Genomic DNA, 17,284 nt, shown 5'->3' on the forward strand with positions numbered 1-17,284 from the left:
CCTCGTGACCCCTCATGACCTCCCAGGGGCCGTTCAAACGACCAGGACGCGATGCACTGACCTCGATGATGTAGTCGTTGCCGTCCTTCCCGTGGACCGCCTTCACGGCACAGATCTCCAGACCCCCGAACATCTCGGCACACGAGTCGATCCACACGCGGTACCTGGAGCACACGGGGACACAGGGAACCTCAGAACCGTAGGACCTCCTCAGAACCACACACACGCAGAACCTCAGAACCTCAGCAGTACCTGGAACACATCCACACACACACGGAACCTCAGAGCCTCCTCAGAACCTCAACACACCCACACACACACGGAACCCCAGAACCACACACACGCGGAACCTCAGAGCCTCCTCAGAACCTCAACACACCCACACACACACAGAACCCCAGAACCACACACACGCTGAACCTCAGAGCCTCCTCAGAACCTCAACACACCCACACACACACGGAACCCCAGAACCACACACACGCTGAACCTCAGAGCCTCCTCAGAACCTCAACACACCCACACACACACGGAACCCCAGAACCACACACACGCTGAACCTCAGAGCCTCCTCAGAACCTCAACACACCCACACACACACGGAACCCCAGAACCACACACACGCTGAACCTCAGAGCCTCCTCAGAACCTCAACACACCCACAGACACGCTGAACCCTCAGAACCTCATCAGAACCTCATCACATCCGCACACACAGAACTTTATCAGAACCTCATCAGAATCACATGCTGCTCAACAGAACCTCAGAACATCAGAACCACACCCTAATCATCTGACGACCCCCCGAGGAACAGATCCGTAACCACTACACAAACACAGCTTTGATGAAATGCATTTCGCATTTCAAAATGGCGTACCAATCTAACAGTTGCTCTAACAGTTTTATGATGTTGAATGTGATTGGTCAAAATGAAGCCATGAGCTTCTATCAGAAGGTTTGAAGGAAACCCCGGTGAGACAGTTGATCGCACGAGACATCACACATTTACAAAATGCTGCATGGTCATTGGTTGATCATGGCACAGTCGCCCGCCCACCTGTCCGTCATGGCGATCTGCTCCAACATGGCTGACCCTGTGTTGGCCTTCCAGTTCCCAGAAATGGACGTCCTCCTGGAATAAGAAAACAGGAGAAGTGAAGGAGGCACGCCGTCGCACCGAGCGACCAAAGAAGATAACAGCGGGAACACCACAAACCTGAGTCAATCTGTCCTCTTGTTGATGTCTGGACTCAGTGGACAGACAGATGTTATCTTAATGTTTGGACTGTGTTGAGTCTGTGTCTCTGTGTGTGTGTGTAGATATGTGTGTGTTTGTGTGTGTGTGTGTGTGTGTGTATGCGTGTTCATGTGTGTGTGTTCATGTGTTTGTGTGCAAATGAGCATGTGTGCGTGAGTGTGTGCGTGTTGAAAGAGGGGAGGGGGCACTGATTGTTCTCCTTATGGCTGAGCGATCTCATTGGCTGACTCATTGGCTGACAGCAGGTCACATGGTCACGGCCTGGTAGAATTCACACCGCATGAGGTGGAGTGTTTCTGAGTGGGAGTGACGATGATGATGATGATGATGATGATGATGCATACAATGAATATGCCTCCTAAATCTCACGTACTCACTTCAAATAACTCTACCTGTAGGTCATAGGGACTGAAGCAGTACCGTCTTTATAATACAGGCCCACAGTGCTTGTATTAGTGGAGGTAAAACTAATAATGTAGTCATAATGCATCATGGATGTATGCTTAAACGTCTTCTGAAGTGTCTGAGCGCAGTTCAACCCAGTATTCAAACTGGTCTGCATCTCATTTCTAAAGGAAAGGAAAGGAAGTCGAGTGTCCTCGGAGTAATGGTGGGTCATCATCATGATTTCTTTCTAGCTTATACAGACTGGGGTCGAGGTGTCTTTCTCAGGGACACGTTGAACCTCTAAGCTGGGAGGAGCTGGGGATCGAACCAGCAACCTTACGGTTAGCAGCCAACCCACTCTACCTACTGAGCTACTTGCGCTCAGCGCATTACTAGCGGACAGACGGTCAGTGTGGAACTTGACCCGAGTCGTTCCCCCCGTTCCCCCCGCATGGGCTGAGCAAACAGCAGGAGATGTCTGCCACCTGCACGCCTTACGTCTTACGCACGTCACCCATGGCGACGGCTCGGTGGAAAGTTTGCGTCATGGTCGCTGCGCTCGTCCGCCACTTCGCAGCGACACTTTGAACTCACTTCTTTAAACACGTACTTTAAACTCTTGAGTGTTTCGCTCTCTAGAAGAGGACGTGTCTTTGTGAGAGTGTACGTGCGTTCGTGCCTGTTTGTGTGTGAAGGAGCGAGTCAGAGAAAGACAAAGAGAGAGAGAGAGAGAGAGAGAGAGAGAGAGAGAGAGAGAGAGAGAAAGAGAGAGAGAGAGATTGAGGAAGTGTATGTGAGTGTGTGTGTGTGTGTGTGTGTGTGTGTGTGTGTGTGTGTGTGTGTTTGTGTGTGTGTGTGTGTGTGTGTGTGTGTGTGTGTGTGTGTGTGTGTGTGTGTGTGTGTGCGCGTGCTGATGGAGAGTCTGTGTGTGTGTGTGGGGCGGGGGTTTGGACGAGGCCTGCTCTTACATGTAGGCCTTGTAGTTGCCTCCGATCTTCTGGATGCGGATGTCGTACTTGGACTGGACGTAGGGCTCTGAGGTGGCGTAGGTCCCGGCCAGCCCCACCACGCTGGTGATGTCCTGGAAGTCCTGCTGGCTCTCCACCTTGATCTGAGGGGAGGGGGGGGGGGGAGAGGGGAGAGAGAGTCAGGCAAAGAGGTAGAGGGGGACAGAGAGAGAGAGAGAGAGAGAGAGAGAGAGAGAGAGAGAGAGAGAGAGAGAGAGAGAGAGACAAGCAAAGAGGTAGAGGTGGACAGAGAAGGAGAGAGAGAGAGAGAGAGAGAGAGAGAGAGAGAGAGAGAGAGAGAGAGAGAGAGAGAGAGAGAGAGAGAGAGAGAGAGAGAGAAGCAAAGAGGTAGAGGTGGACAGAGAAGGAGAGAGAGAGAGAGAGACAGGGAAAGAAGGTCAGGGGGAGAGAGAGAGAGAGAGAGACAGGGAAAGAGGGAGAGGGGAAAGAGAGAGAGAGAGAGAGAGTGACAGGGAAAGAAGGTCAGGGGGAGAGAGAGAGAGAGAAAGAGGGACAGAGGGGGAGAGAGCGACAGGGACAAGGACCGAGAGCGACACAGACAGGGAAAGACAGAGAGAAAGGGAAAGAGACAGAGAGAGAGAGAGAGCAGCCGGCTCGTTCAGCTTAATCACAAAGGACGGCCATCACAGCACAGCGGCAGTCGTAGTTCCGATCCCAAAGGAATTCTCGCACTTAAAACAGACAGCGTAATGAGAGGCTCCCGGAGAGGAACAGGACGGGAACGTGGAGGGGAGAGCGTGGTTAGGCCCGGGGTTTTCCTGCCGTGTCCGGGCTCATTAGGTGTGAGTGTATCCTGTCGTGTTTTTTTCCCTTTTTTTTTGTGGCTTTTAGTGAATTAGCTTTTTTAAGTGCTGTGTCGTGTTCTCTGTCGTGGGAGGCCTTCCGCGTTGGGCTGGCGGCTACTGTGCTACTCTGGGACGGCGTGGGGAAGGGAAGCAGCCCTGCCTCCATTTTGAAACTGATCCACGTGCAGTGTAGTGTTTACATGCTGTTGTAATGAAGATGTGTGTCTGTGTGTGGTAACAGATCCCAGTACAGTTTAGTGTTTGCATGTTACTACTCCTCACAGGTTTGTGAATAACGTTGTGTGTCCGTGTGGGTAACAGATCCCAGGACAGTTTAGTGTTTACATGCTAGTGTAATGATGATGTGTGTCAGTGTGAGTAACAGGTCCCGGTGCAGTTCAGTGTTTGCATGCTATTGTAATGATGATGTGTGTCTGTGTGGGAAAACAGACTCCAGGGTGGTGTGTTGTGGACCACAACACACCACCCGGCACCACAACTTGTGGTGCCGGGTGCTGGACAGGTTCTTGAAGGTGACACAGTCTCTCCCTGCACCTTAATCACCTGACTTCAACCTCAGGTTCTTGGCGAGTGTTTGCTCAGTGGCTCAATGGTACACAGGGAAATAGTCTCAATGTGTATCTTTCGTTCTCTGTCTCTCAGTTTTTATATGAAGATTGCAAAGAGCAATAGGAAAGATGGATGCAAATGTTTTGATTTCAACATCGCCCATGAATCAAATGCCACGACACAGCTTCATAAATTAGGGTGCTGTTTTGTGAGAGAGTTGTGTTTTTGTGTTGTTTTTTTGTGTCAGTTTGAATCAGTTAAACATGTGTTTCCTTCACATCCATTCCTGGCAGTTTGAGACTCCTGCAATTCCAGTGCTGTGGCTTTGTGTTTTAGGGTGCGTTCAAGTCAACACACAAAACACACGTCAACACTTGATAAAACGGGCAAAACAAACCAAACGACTTGTAACTGGAGCCAAGGAACCACAGCAGACTTCAAATAATCCAGCGAGAACATTGAAAGCCACATGAAAACACGTCTGTTTTGCTGTGGGACCTAATTAACCTTAAATAAATGCTAATTAAAATGTGGAGAGTTATGGTTTGCTTTCAAACCGACAAAATGCACATGACGGTTACAGTGTGGAAAAGAGCTTTGATGATTTTATAGGCCAATAAACTCAGAGCGTGTGTTTGCGTGCACGCCAGTGTGTGCGTGCGTTCTAGCATGTGCGTACGTAGCACTTGTACGCTGGACTGTATGTGTTGTGCACTGTTCCGATCGAAATGAATGAGTCATTCAGAGCGAAGCAAACACTTGCTATTGGACACAGCCATCAACAGCACAGCTATCTGTCTCAAAGGCCAAAAGCACAAGCCGAATCAATGGCAAACATCTATCTAGAATATAAGCTAGCTATCTAGCTGTTTATCTGGCTAGGCGTGTAGCTACTTAATCCATCTTAATTAGTGCAACAACATCGTTAATCCCAGAATATCACCTCGCCAGGGAATGAGGGGAAATGAAACAGAATACTGCATTGTGAATACTGACATGTCCATCGCTATGAACATGGTGATGCATTCAGAGCGTTGGGGGTTGGCTGATTTGCTTCCATGTAACAGGCTTCCAGAGAGCTTGTTTCAGGCCAACCACAGACTAAACAGGCCGGAGAGGTCTCATATAAACAGCTCGGAGTCGTTCAGTGACTCGGCCAGGCCACTCCGTCACTGACGGCAATTTTACGATCCGCTCGCTCGCGGAATAAAGATAAACCAAAGTTCGGAGTGAGGGAACGACCGATGACAGGTCACAGCCGCGTCGGAGGGAGATATTTAGCACGGAGCGTGTACAATTCACACCCTGTCCCTGCACGCCACCAGCCGACACCCCGAGGCAGCACCGCGGCTGTGTGGGCGAGACCTAGCGACGCGCGGGTGCTAACACGCGGCGCCATCCGAGGTGTTACGCAACACCCCCGACAGCCAATGAGGTGCGACCGTGAGGTGATGATGCAGTAAAGGCGATTTACGAAGATGAAGAAAGAAAAAAAAACGGTTGGAGCGCGCACACACAATGGAGTACGGTTTCATGGTGTTATTATTATTATTCCCAGAGTCATCGTTTATTATAAATAACATCGGGTGGTGGGAGTGGTTCCAGATGGGCCTTTTCTTCTGGAACGACTTCAAGATAACAAAAGCGTTATGATTGGGTTTCATTGCGTTGTACTTGTGATGTAATACACGTGAGGCGCGGTGGATGGGCCTTGAGGTGCACACCCGGGGGGGGGTTCGCTTATCTCCTCCTCCCTGTTCCGGCCTCATCCATCACGGACGTGGTCGCATGGAAGCGTGTGAAGTGTGACGGTGTGATGGTGTTCTCTTAATCAACCGCAACGGCACAGCTGTGTGGTACCGAAACCTGGCCTCGAACACAAACAACATTTACATGCAGGGCATCTAGCAGACGCTTTCATCCAGAGCGACTTAGAATAAGTCCATTTGTCAGATGAAAGAAAAACAGCAATATATCGCTTTCGGTACAGTAAGGAGGTTCATAGAAACAAGTGCTAACAACCGCTAGGTTAACCCATTCCCCGTATGCAACGAAGATAGCTAGGATAAGACGCTACACGATGCTAAGTACTATTTTTAAGTGCAAGGATAGATACATACATAAGTGCGTACATTAAGTGTCAGGACGTACACCATACGTCCAACAGAAGGTACGACGGATGATAAAACATATTGTTTCACCTCTCTCTCTCATCTCTGACTAACGCACCAAGAATGTTCTCCTGGTCTCTCTAAGCATGTCCACGCTTCTCACTTCCTGTCCCTCCATCTTAATCTCTCTCACGCTCTCGCTCTCTCCCCCAACTCCGTCTCCCACGTGTTACGCACATCCTCACATTCCATAGTCAGGGGGGGGGGGGGGGGGTGGGTGGGGGGGGGGGGGGGGGGGGCACTTCCTATAGGTCTACCCATTCCCGCCTTTCTGTCCGTCTGTCTGTTTCTTTCTGTCTGTGCCAGGGGTTTCCTGTAAGTACAGACATGATGCAGGCCGTCGGAGTGCTGGTGTGTGTGTGTGTGTGTGTGTGTGGTGGGGGAGGTGGGGGGGGGAGGGGGCATCTCCTCGCTTGACTCCACTGACCTCGCAGAGGAGTGAGAATGTAGGAGGCGGCCATTTGTTTGCCGCGGCTTCCAGAAAAAAAGGGCTTTGGTGCTCCGCTGTGAACTGTGGGAGCAGGGAGGGAGTCTGCTCCGGGAATGGGAATGCTGCCTGACTGAGGAGGGCAGGAAGGGGGTACCAGCGGCTAGGGGGGGTCGCGCTCAAACCGGACAAAATGTACTGGGTTCGATTCCCCAGACGTCAATCTGCTCGATTTATAGGCACCCCTCAGAAAGTCGGACATTTACATTTAGGGTGTAGCGCTTTTAACCATAACGACTTAAAAAAGGTCCTTACACACATTCACACATGGACGGCGGAGTCAACCACGCAGGGCGACAGCCAGCTTGTCGGGAGCAGTTAGAGCTAGGTGTTTTGCTAAGGGACACCTCGACACTCTAGCTAGGAGGAGCCGGGGATCGAACTAGCAACCTTCCGGTTACCAGCCGACCCGCTCTACCTCCGGAGCTAAACATGTATTCTCATTCCCTTTGAGACACCCTTCATGAAAGTGTATGAAGTCACTACCTAATAATAGTGCTTACATTACACCCCCGACTAGCCTTCATGCTGGATCAAACCCCACATTCAGTGGATCAGCTGACCTAATGAAGGATTTTCTGTGACCAGCATCGACAGCCACCCGAAGCAGAACATTCAATATTCACTGACCTTAACAAATTGCAAGAACATTTTGGCTGTGATTCAAGAATGTGTATGTATGTTTGTTTGCGTTGCATGAGTGTGTGTATGTGAGAGAGAGAGAGAGAGGGGCAAAGAGGTAGAGGTGGACAGAGAGAGAGACATGGAAAAGGGGGGGAGAGAGAGAGAGAGAGAGAGAGAGAGACAGAGACAGAGACAGAGACAGAGTGTGTATTTGTTCGGTTGAATGTGGGTGGATTGGTCAATGTTTGCTTGTGAGAAATGTGAGTCGGTTGGTATGCGTAAAGTGTGTGTGTGTTTGTGTGTTTGTTCCTGTGTGTTTATGCTGGGAATATTTCTGTGTGAGTGTGAAGCCTATGGACATATTTGTTTGTGTGTGTGTGTGTGTGTGGTGTGTGCCTGTGTGTGCGTACGTGTACAGGGTGTGTTTATGGGAACTCACCTTGCCCATGCCAGCGTAAGCATGTCCCATCTTGACCACCGTAGGAAGAGTGGGTGTGGTCCCCTGCGGACAAACAAGACACAAGACGTCTCGATTAATCAACAATCACGCCATTCACACTTTCTCATCATCATCATCGTCATCATCATCCTCATTGTTATTCTTCATAGAGGATGAAACGTGTTGATGGGATTGATTATGTGATTGATAACATATTGCAACTCAAAAGATAACAAAACAAAAGGGTTTAAGCCAGATGGATTTAGGTTTGGGGCAGATTAGTTTCAACACTTTTTATTATAGTCAAAACACAACAAGGAAACGAAAACATGTTTTGTGACATGACACCAGTCTAGTAAAATGCCTTATTGACGTCAGGAATGCAGCCACACAATGGGTGTCAATTCCAATTCCTGCAAAACGTTTACAGTTAACATCTAAACAGACAGAAATCAGTTGTCAGCGTTCATGACGTCCATACAGTCCTTCAGGGAGGAATTGAAAGAAATAAATAAAATTTCCTTGGGTTTGCCGTGATTCTAAAATTGATCGCTAACACCACACATGTGTCCCCACGCCACGGCATCGAACCCGGTGCTCTCTGCTCTCAAACATCCCTGACGTAGATCGCCAAGAATTCTGGTTCGTTCTACAAGAGAAGAATGGAAGGTTCTGGGAACAGGGTGCAAGACCACAGCTTTATGGGCTGGGCTGATATAACATAGACACAGACCGCCGGCTTTTAGTTCCTCAAAGATTATGTCACTGAAGAGCTCGTAATGCTAACAAATGACTTCAAAAACGCCCCCATTGTTTATACAAGTGAATTGCAGTCAAGGGGGTTAAATATAGAAACAGGTCTGCACACAGGACAATGAACCACACTTCCTTCTGTACTGATGAACTCAGAAAATGACTCTTGGATACATTTGATAATACGCGACAGTAATGAGTTTCAGATGAATGACCCTCTTATCTTGTTCAAGCCAAGAGATCTTGGCTTCTCAAAGGGTACTGTACCATAATTCTATCCAGAGATCTAAATCTCTTCCGCTGTGTTTCTCGGGACTTTCCACACTTTAAACCTTTTTTTTTCCAAGGCAATCAGTTCATCAATCCAGTCAAATTAGCTGCGGCTAGCTCTGAGCTTGGAAGACGACCAGAAAACCAGCACACACAACTCAGACACCAAGCACTGACGGGGGACATGACAGGAGAAGATAAACTCTGGCTCTAAGCTAAACTCAGGAGCAGCTCACTCAGTCCCTAAGCTGAACTCAGGAGTTGCAATGAGTGACACTAATCTAAACTCAGGAGAAGCTAACTCTGACACTGAGCTGAACTCAGGAGTAGCAATGAGTGACACTGAGCTTAACTCCTGAGCAGCTAAATCTGACATTAAGCTAAACTCATGAGTAGGTAACTGACACTAAGCTAAACTCAGGAGTAGCTAACTCTGACGCTACAGGCGCTACTGTTCAACTAAGAAACTGACAGCAGTGTTTTTATTGTGATGTTGTCACACCAACATCTTTTTGAACAACCTCCCCTTTGATAACCAGTCCCTTGACTGTTCCTTTAACGCCCGAAGGCCGTAAAAGATCGGAAAGTAAAATAAAAGAGGGACTTTCATAGTAAGGAAAACCAATGGGAACGCCTTGAACCTAGCGGGTGTCTGAGAAGAAATAGTAAGCGTCCATCTCGAGAGAGAAAGAGAGAGAGAGAGAGAGAGAGAGAGAGAGAGAGAGAGAGAGAGAGAGAGAGAGAGAGAGGTAAAGGTAGGTAGAGCGAGGGGTAGAAAGAGAGGTAGAGAGAGAGCGGCAGAGAGAGAGAGAGGGGGACAGAGAGAGAGAGGGAGAGAGAGAGAGAGAGAGAGAGAGAGAGAGAGAGAGAGAGAGAGAGAGAGAGAGAGAGAGAGAGAGAGAGAGAGAGAGAGAGAGAGAGAGAGAGAGTGAGTGAGTGAGAGACAAAACCCACCAGATTCTGTTCCAGATTTTACTACAAGACATTTCCACCAGGCACGATGGCAGACACCCGCGTGATCACAGACGCACCTCAGGAGACCCCACCCTCTGACGTCCCGAAGCAGGTCGGGGAACACCGGGAATAATAATAAAAGTAACGTCTGCCCAGACACCAGACATTCCCTCACTCTCCAAGCCTGTATTGATCTAAGACCCACCAATGACTCATATTGGAGATCAATACATTCCCAGTCCCATGGGAGGAAATATGCTGGTCTTACTGGAGATTTACATAACCACAGAAATCAGGATCATTCTCAAGAGATGTTTAAAGAGTGACTTCATTTGGATAACTTGACAGTTGAATGGACGTTAAATGGACAGGGCTCTCCCTTGATGATGAGAGACCCCTAAAGTTAAGAGACATTTTGGGCGGTTGAAAACGTGGCATCAACAGAAACATTCCCAAGAATCAATGTCTGTTCCTTTGCAAGAAACGGGATATGTGGACATTTCAAGGGCGCAGACAAGCCTACATTTTCCACTACGCCGTGGGTGCTGGACCCTCTGGTCTTCGTCTGGTCTTAGTTTCCCAGACACTAGGAAAGAACTCCATTGCAGGGAAGCTGTTCTGTTCAGAGGAGCAGATGTTTTTTTCGGAATATTCCGTCGGACGAGAGCGAGTTGAGTTTTTTACGCGGCTTTAAACGTGTCGCCGCATTACGGTCGTTGGCGTCCATTTATGAGGTTGTTTCACGAGGGAGAAAAACTGTTCCCGTCTGTGTTGGGGGAGAACCGGCTGGAGGCTGTGACAACGGGCCTTCTCGGACGTGGGGGCGTTCTCGTCCCCGGCTTGTGTTTCATCGGCAGTGTTTTACGGTTATAAGGTTTTCTTATTTAAACACCGTTGGGCTCTTTGTTTCCATCGGCCCGGTAAAGACATTAAGTGGGAAAGAAAACTCACCAGACAGACGAAGCTCATTTAGACGGCGGCAGATTTTTTTCTTTTTCATTCCATAACAAAGTCTGGGGCCGATTTACGGGGGCGGGCGTTCCCGGGCGGGTGGATGGGGTGAGGTGTGGGGGGGGGCGACATCGTAGGGAATACTTCGGGGAAGCCCGCCGCCGCCACCCTTGTCGCGGCCGCGGCCGCCGTGGCACGGAGCATATGCTAGCCATGCAGCGTCACACAATAGGATCATTCAGGCTGACTCACCCCCCTCCCCACGCCCCCATCCCAGACTTGAAACACCTCAGCGAGACATTCCTTCTTTGTTATCGTCACCGCAAGACCAACAACCTCCCCACCCCCCCTCCCCCCACCACCACCACAACCAGAACTTTCTCGTTCTTCCCGCCCAGTGATGCTGTCATGCTGCCCGTTGCAGACATATATGGAGTGTGTGGGACTCGTGCATGAAAGTTGCACCAAAGTGTTCTCTATTGCGTCAAGGACCTTGCTCCTGTGATAAGGAAAGCAAGGCCGAGGATGAGTCAAACTGAAAGACAACTCAACCCAACGAGTCACGCTTCATCTCACGCCACCTCCCTGTTTCAGTGCTTCTGTGCAGTCTGTCTACTCGACGTTTCCAGTGCATTAAAGGTGACATATTATACCACCAGGTGTGAGTGGGATTAGCCATTACAAGCCGTTCTGAAAATCGGCCTCCTCTGACATCACAAGTGGGCGTGTCCACCTAGATTTATAATGGATAGATGAGCAACGTTTAATCCGTCCTGGTAGACTGACCTATCCGGCACACATCTAGGTGGACACGCCCACTTGTGACGTCAGAAGAAGCAGATTTTCGAAAAGGCTTGTGATGGCTAATCACAGTCACACCTGGTGGTATAATATGTCACCTTTAAAGGGGTAAAAAGCCAAAACGCTGTCTTATGCGAATGCCGCAATGCAATTAGTTTCATTAGTGCCACCTTTTATACACTTTTATACAACTTCAAGATGTCCGTGGTCAAACACCCCACAAGAGATATGAGAGACAGTCAGTCGATGCAAGGCCAAGCGTCGAGCGTGGCGTTCCTTATCTTGATAAACGTCGGCGGAGACCCCGACTCGACGTGCGCGACCACGTCTCCGGCTCTCGGCGCAAAGCGTGTCACGTTCCGTGACGCGGTAAAAAACGGCACATCAAATGTCCCGCCGGAAAATGTGGCGCATGCGTCCTACGTTTACGGCCTCCTCATTATTTTTACGATGACCCCTTCCAGCCTCCCACGTCAAGAGGCCGGCGGAGAGAGGCAGTGTTCCAGGGCTGGTGGTGGGCGAGTGCAGCCGAGGTCCCCGACCCACAAGGCCGTTCAGACGGCTCCACCACCGCACACGCAGACGTAAGCTACACAGGCAGACGGAGGAGAGCTGTGGGCCCCTGGAGAGAGACATGAGGCCAGGGGCCGCTGGTGGGGGCGGGGGGCTGTCCTGTCCGGGTTGGGGTCCGATTTCAATTTTTCCTTAGTAGAGAGGGAGTACCATGTGTTAGATAACGAGCTCAGGACCTGCGTGGACACAGGTAGAGGCCCGTACTGTATAGTACAATGTGCTGAATAATACTGTAAAGTACCTCGAAAAATGTATGATTACTAAATGAACTACATTGAGTATTAATGTTCGTTTAAGATATATTTTTCAGTCAGCTACAATGCCAAACCGCCACGGCTCCCCCGATCATTTAGTTTAGCCGGCCTAACTGCCCTGATGCTTATCAAGATGACTGGAAAAGTATCCTAGTAAATAACACAAACAAAACCAATGCCAAGAGCCTTGAAGTGTTAAAGCATGACGCACACAGTTCAAAGACCTGCCTCCACGCACACACACACACACACACACACACACACACACACACACACACACACACACACACACACACACACACACACACACACACACACACACACACACACACACACACACACACCACAAAACCAACCATTCCAAGGAGCATCATGTCCTGCACCAGCTCGCTAATGGCTTTGATAATTATTCCTGTGGAATTGTGGATTCATCTGTCTTTCATCTCCGATTGCTTCTGGTGTTTCCATGAGGGCCACAGCTGTGAAGCGCCTGATCCGAGGAAATGGAAGTTTCCACAATGGAAGTTTTCGGTTATTGACGTAAACGGGGGCGGGAAACGCGTCAGGTGGAAGGCTGAACACCTGTTGGCCATTTTTCTCACTGACCAGACCGGTTTGGCTTTCACGTAACTAGCCTGAACAAAACAATGAGAAGTATGAATGTCGCTATTATTAACCTCAGTAATAGGTTGATTCAACAGTCCTGTACACTAGAGGTTTGCTTGCACTTTCAGAATAGTTTCTGTGTTGTTCGCACTTCTTGGATTTGGATAAACCAAAGGAAAGTAAATAAAGACTTGATTTGATCAACTCAAAAAAGTCTTGTGTTGGGTTGTTTCACGTTAGAAAAATGGCGGTTGGATTTTGACAATTGCTGACCCTAAAAGCTGCAGTGGGGTAAAATAACAATTTGTGGTTTTGTTACTATATTATTATTTTATCATCATAACCATATAGAGCGCTAACGTCCACAGAACAAAGCTGACTTTGTGCTAGCGTCAAATAAGTAGCGTTCCACTTACTTATACTACTGAACGCAGGCTATATTTAAGCGTACCGTAAGACAGCGTTCCAACGAGATGTCGACGTTCCAGTACTATTCCTACCGATGGGGTCGTGAACCTCACGTTATTCTTTAGCTCCTAAATCAAGCGCAGCCCACCAGCCGGGGGTCGACCTGCGAAAGCCATCAGCGTTTTTCTTAGACTAAAGGAAAATTTGGAGGATTTTTTTTGTATTCTTCCTATTTTTCCATGGGTTAACAATAATATCTTCTTGGGAAAAAAGGGGGTTAGCATGCATGTGATGTTGCCTCATACCGAGGAGTACAGTCTCGTGAACCATGAGGACCGCTGTCATCCAACCCGAGTAATCAGCGAGACGAAATGCCCACAAGTTGATATTGTTGCACCAAAGTTTAAATTAGAACCAAACTAAAGAACATATATGCTCTACATGGGAATCATCCGATACAAAAATGCAGATGCTGTTTGGTTGCCCTTAGCAACCACAGCGCTATGGTCAGCTAACTCTATAGCCCTCTAAGCAACCTCAGAGCTTTAGCTAGCTAGCTAACTCTAGTTAGTAGGGATGGGCACGAGTAGTAAATTCCGAACTCGTGTGATCGAATGAATTCCTCGAGGATCAATCGAGTACTTGTTATCTAATCTATTTTTAGAATGCAACGCATCTGCAGCAGGAATAGGCCTAATGATGAACGGCAATATTACCAACAAAACATGGAATGCTTTTTCAGAATCAAAACAGTCAGAGTTATCAGAGTATTCATTCTTTATTTTTGCAAACGTTCAAAACACGTTTTCCTTACAAAAATAAATATGCTTCCCACAATTTAAATCACGTCGAACAAAGGCCTGCAAAAAAAAAAAGAAAAAGAAACAAGTAGCCTAACCATTGCAAATAATTTAAAGCTGCAAATAAAACGGCAGCAAATTAACTAAAAAAAATACTCAGCGTTGTAATGTTCTCTACACGGCCAGGATTACAGCTGCGTCTTGCGGCGGTGAAAATAGCCGACACACTTACTGCGGGTCTGCTTTCCCGAACTCACCGTTGTGTTTCAGGAGCATATGTTGCTGCATAGTACTTGTATTTCACCTTATGATCTCCTATTTTTGTAAACTATTTCAATACTTCGCTGTGCTTTGCTTTAACCGCAATCTCTTAACTTTTTTTAATTCTGGCATTGTGCACACGTTACGGCACGCGCCACACAGAAATTTGATGCATTTAATTTGCTTTGTGCACACGGCACACGCCAGTGGCGCTACACCGAAAATGCATACATATGCTTCAGAAAACTTTTCTGTGTGTGCATATGCAAACTCGCGTTTGCCTGTCCACCAACCGAGTTCATTTGTAACGAGGAGTTCTCGAGTAATCGATTCCTCACGCCCATCCCTAATAGTTAACATAGAATAGAGCAGCATCTAGTTAAAATGGGGACGCAAGCAGAAGCATTGCTCCAGAGCCCGTGGGAGACAAGGAATCAGGTAGAGCTACCCAGTAGGTTATGCATTAGTTAAAAAATAAGTTCACAGGCTAGGCTAGTAAGTCCTGGGTCTGTATTTGAGGGTTGACCTCCACTCACTTTATTAGGAATTTGTGAACCATGGGGATATATAACACACAACACATTGATATACATTGGACTGTGACAATGCTTTGGTTTGAGAAATGTCTACAGAATAAAGCAGGAACAGGGAAAGGCTTTCGTTAAATACATGGAAACTGTAACATAAACCTCAACTGTAACATAACTGTAACGATAATCTCTAGTTCTAGTCCATTGTGGAAGGGCCAATTTAAGAACAATGTCTCTCAAGACCGGTCATTTTATCTGTTTCATTCCTTCTGACCTCTGGCACTCATCCCAGAACCGCGGTTCCATTCATAACTTGCGTTTTCTTGACAGCGATCCAAATTGAGACGGTGAACAGGTGTTTCTGCCGCGGCAGTCAGCACATTGTTAACAGAAGGGTTCTGAGAAACGCCTGACTGTCGAGGCCCAGTGCTGGTTCTAATTAGGCCACTGAAGGGAAAGAGACGGGACGGGCGAGAGAGTCGGACGAGAGGAATGGAGGGAGGAAAGGGAGGAGTGACTGAGGAAGGAAAGGGGAACTTCAAGGAGAAGGGAATGTTTTGAAACAGCTGGATGTGATTGGGCACACCCTGGCCTGTACATGGAGTGGTGGACGGCCAGACCACTGCATGCTGGGACGTGACGTAACCAAGCCTTGTAACCCAGCGTTTAACCCAGCATTTTGACATGGCTTTGATACCCAGCATTTTACCTAGAGTTTAAACACAAGGTTTTAACCCAGTGTTTTAACACAAGCTTTTAACACAGCCTTTTAACCCAGCGTTTTAACAGCCTTTTAGCACAGCTTTGAAACACAGCATTTTAACACAGCGTTTTAACACAACGTTTTAACCCAGTGTTTTAACAGCCTTTTAGCACAGCTTTGAAACGCAGCATTTTAACACAGCGTTTTAACACAACGTTTTAACACAGCATTTTAACGGCCTTTTAGCACAGCTTTGAAACGCAGCATTTTAACACAGCGTTTTAACACAGGGTTTTCACACAAAGTCATGAAACCGCTTCTTCACGAAGCATTTTAACACAGCATTTTAACAGCATTTTAACTCTTTAGCTTTTACGACACGCTGGTTCGACAAGCGCTGTAGACGAGGCCAGAGAAAACGCCTGTCCAATTACGGTGACAAAATCTTATATAAACAGTCCTTAAAATTAAAACTTTCACGTCATTCAGAAAAAACATCAGACTTCAGTATCCATGCAGCCCTTCATCAAGGACATTTTAATTCATATAATAATATTATATAGCCCAGATAGATTTATGAGTACTCTATTTTCCCCGTGGGGAGAACTTCGGAATATATGGCCCTATAAAAACCCCAGCTGAGCTTCGTCTCACAACAACCTGCTCCTTCGATCTCTAACCACGGCCAAACCGTTGTCTGGTTCATGATGTAAACCCATTCGTCCTTCACGTTTCTCCTCTCTAACTCGACTGGAAGTTCCCTCTCTCTCTTGAGACCAATGGCTTCAAAACCAAGCTAATGAATCAGGCCGCTTCCAGCTACTTTAAAATAAAATTCCTGCAATGAAAAATGGACGTCTCGCTCTCGCACGACGGGGGGAGTGACGGCATGGCTGCACTCCATGAACGTCCGACAAACCGACAAAGACAACACCCGATAAAAGCAGAGGGTAAATGGTCTGCATCGATGTAGCGCTTTTATCCAAAGCGCTTTACAATAGTCCCCAACATTCACCCATTCATGCACACCTTCAGACACCGACGGCGGTGTCAGCCATGTAAGGAAACAGCCAGCTCGTCGGGAGACGATTGCTCAGGCACACCTCGACGCCTCCACAGCCAGGATGAACCGGGGGATCGAACTAGCAACGTTGCGGTCACCAGCCAACCCGCTCAACCTCCGGAGCCACATGCCGTCCTTGAACGTGGGCGCATTGGAGACGATCTTCAGATACGGGCCTCAGACACACAACGCAACACAAACGCGACGGGGAACCCGTGTTGTCTTGTTATTTCAGGCTGGGTCAACAACCCACCACAGCGTTTTTCCAGCTCCAGAGAAATAAGTTCTGCTCTCTGAGTAAATGTTAGTGTAGCGTCTCTGGTCGCGGGCCGAGGGGGGATTCCGGCCGTAAAAGCTGGACGTGGGACAAGGCTCCCCGTGGTGTGTTCTATCCGGTTAATAAGGGTCAGCTGTGGTCCGGCGCTCTGACAACGCCCTCGTCTTCATCGGAGACCTCGAGGCTCTTATGGAGAGGAGTGAGGAGCCATGAACAACACACACACACACACACACACACACACACACACACACACACACACACACACACACACACACACACACACACACACACACACACACACACACACACACACAGGGCGGGGGTGTG

General features: G+C 48.2%; 1 protein-coding gene across 3 annotated transcripts in view; it reads right to left on the reverse strand.

Moving 5' to 3' along the window:
• syn3 (synapsin III) overlaps nt 1–17,284 on the reverse strand; it is a 104,323-nt gene that overhangs the window by 7,110 nt on the left and 79,929 nt on the right. For all 3 annotated transcript variants that reach the window (XM_030355041.1, XM_030355040.1, XM_030355039.1), the window contains 4 exons: nt 7,751–7,813; nt 2,615–2,757; nt 1,059–1,133; nt 62–164 (listed from right to left, as the gene is read on the reverse strand). In XM_030355041.1, coding sequence (XP_030210901.1) covers nt 62–164; nt 1,059–1,133; nt 2,615–2,757; nt 7,751–7,813 — 384 coding nt within the window. The remainder of the gene's footprint in view (nt 1–61; nt 165–1,058; nt 1,134–2,614; nt 2,758–7,750; nt 7,814–17,284) is intronic.

The sequence above is a fragment of the Gadus morhua genome, chromosome 4 (assembly GCF_902167405.1).
Source record: "Gadus morhua chromosome 4, gadMor3.0, whole genome shotgun sequence".
Classification (NCBI taxonomy): Eukaryota; Metazoa; Chordata; class Actinopteri; order Gadiformes; family Gadidae; genus Gadus; species Gadus morhua.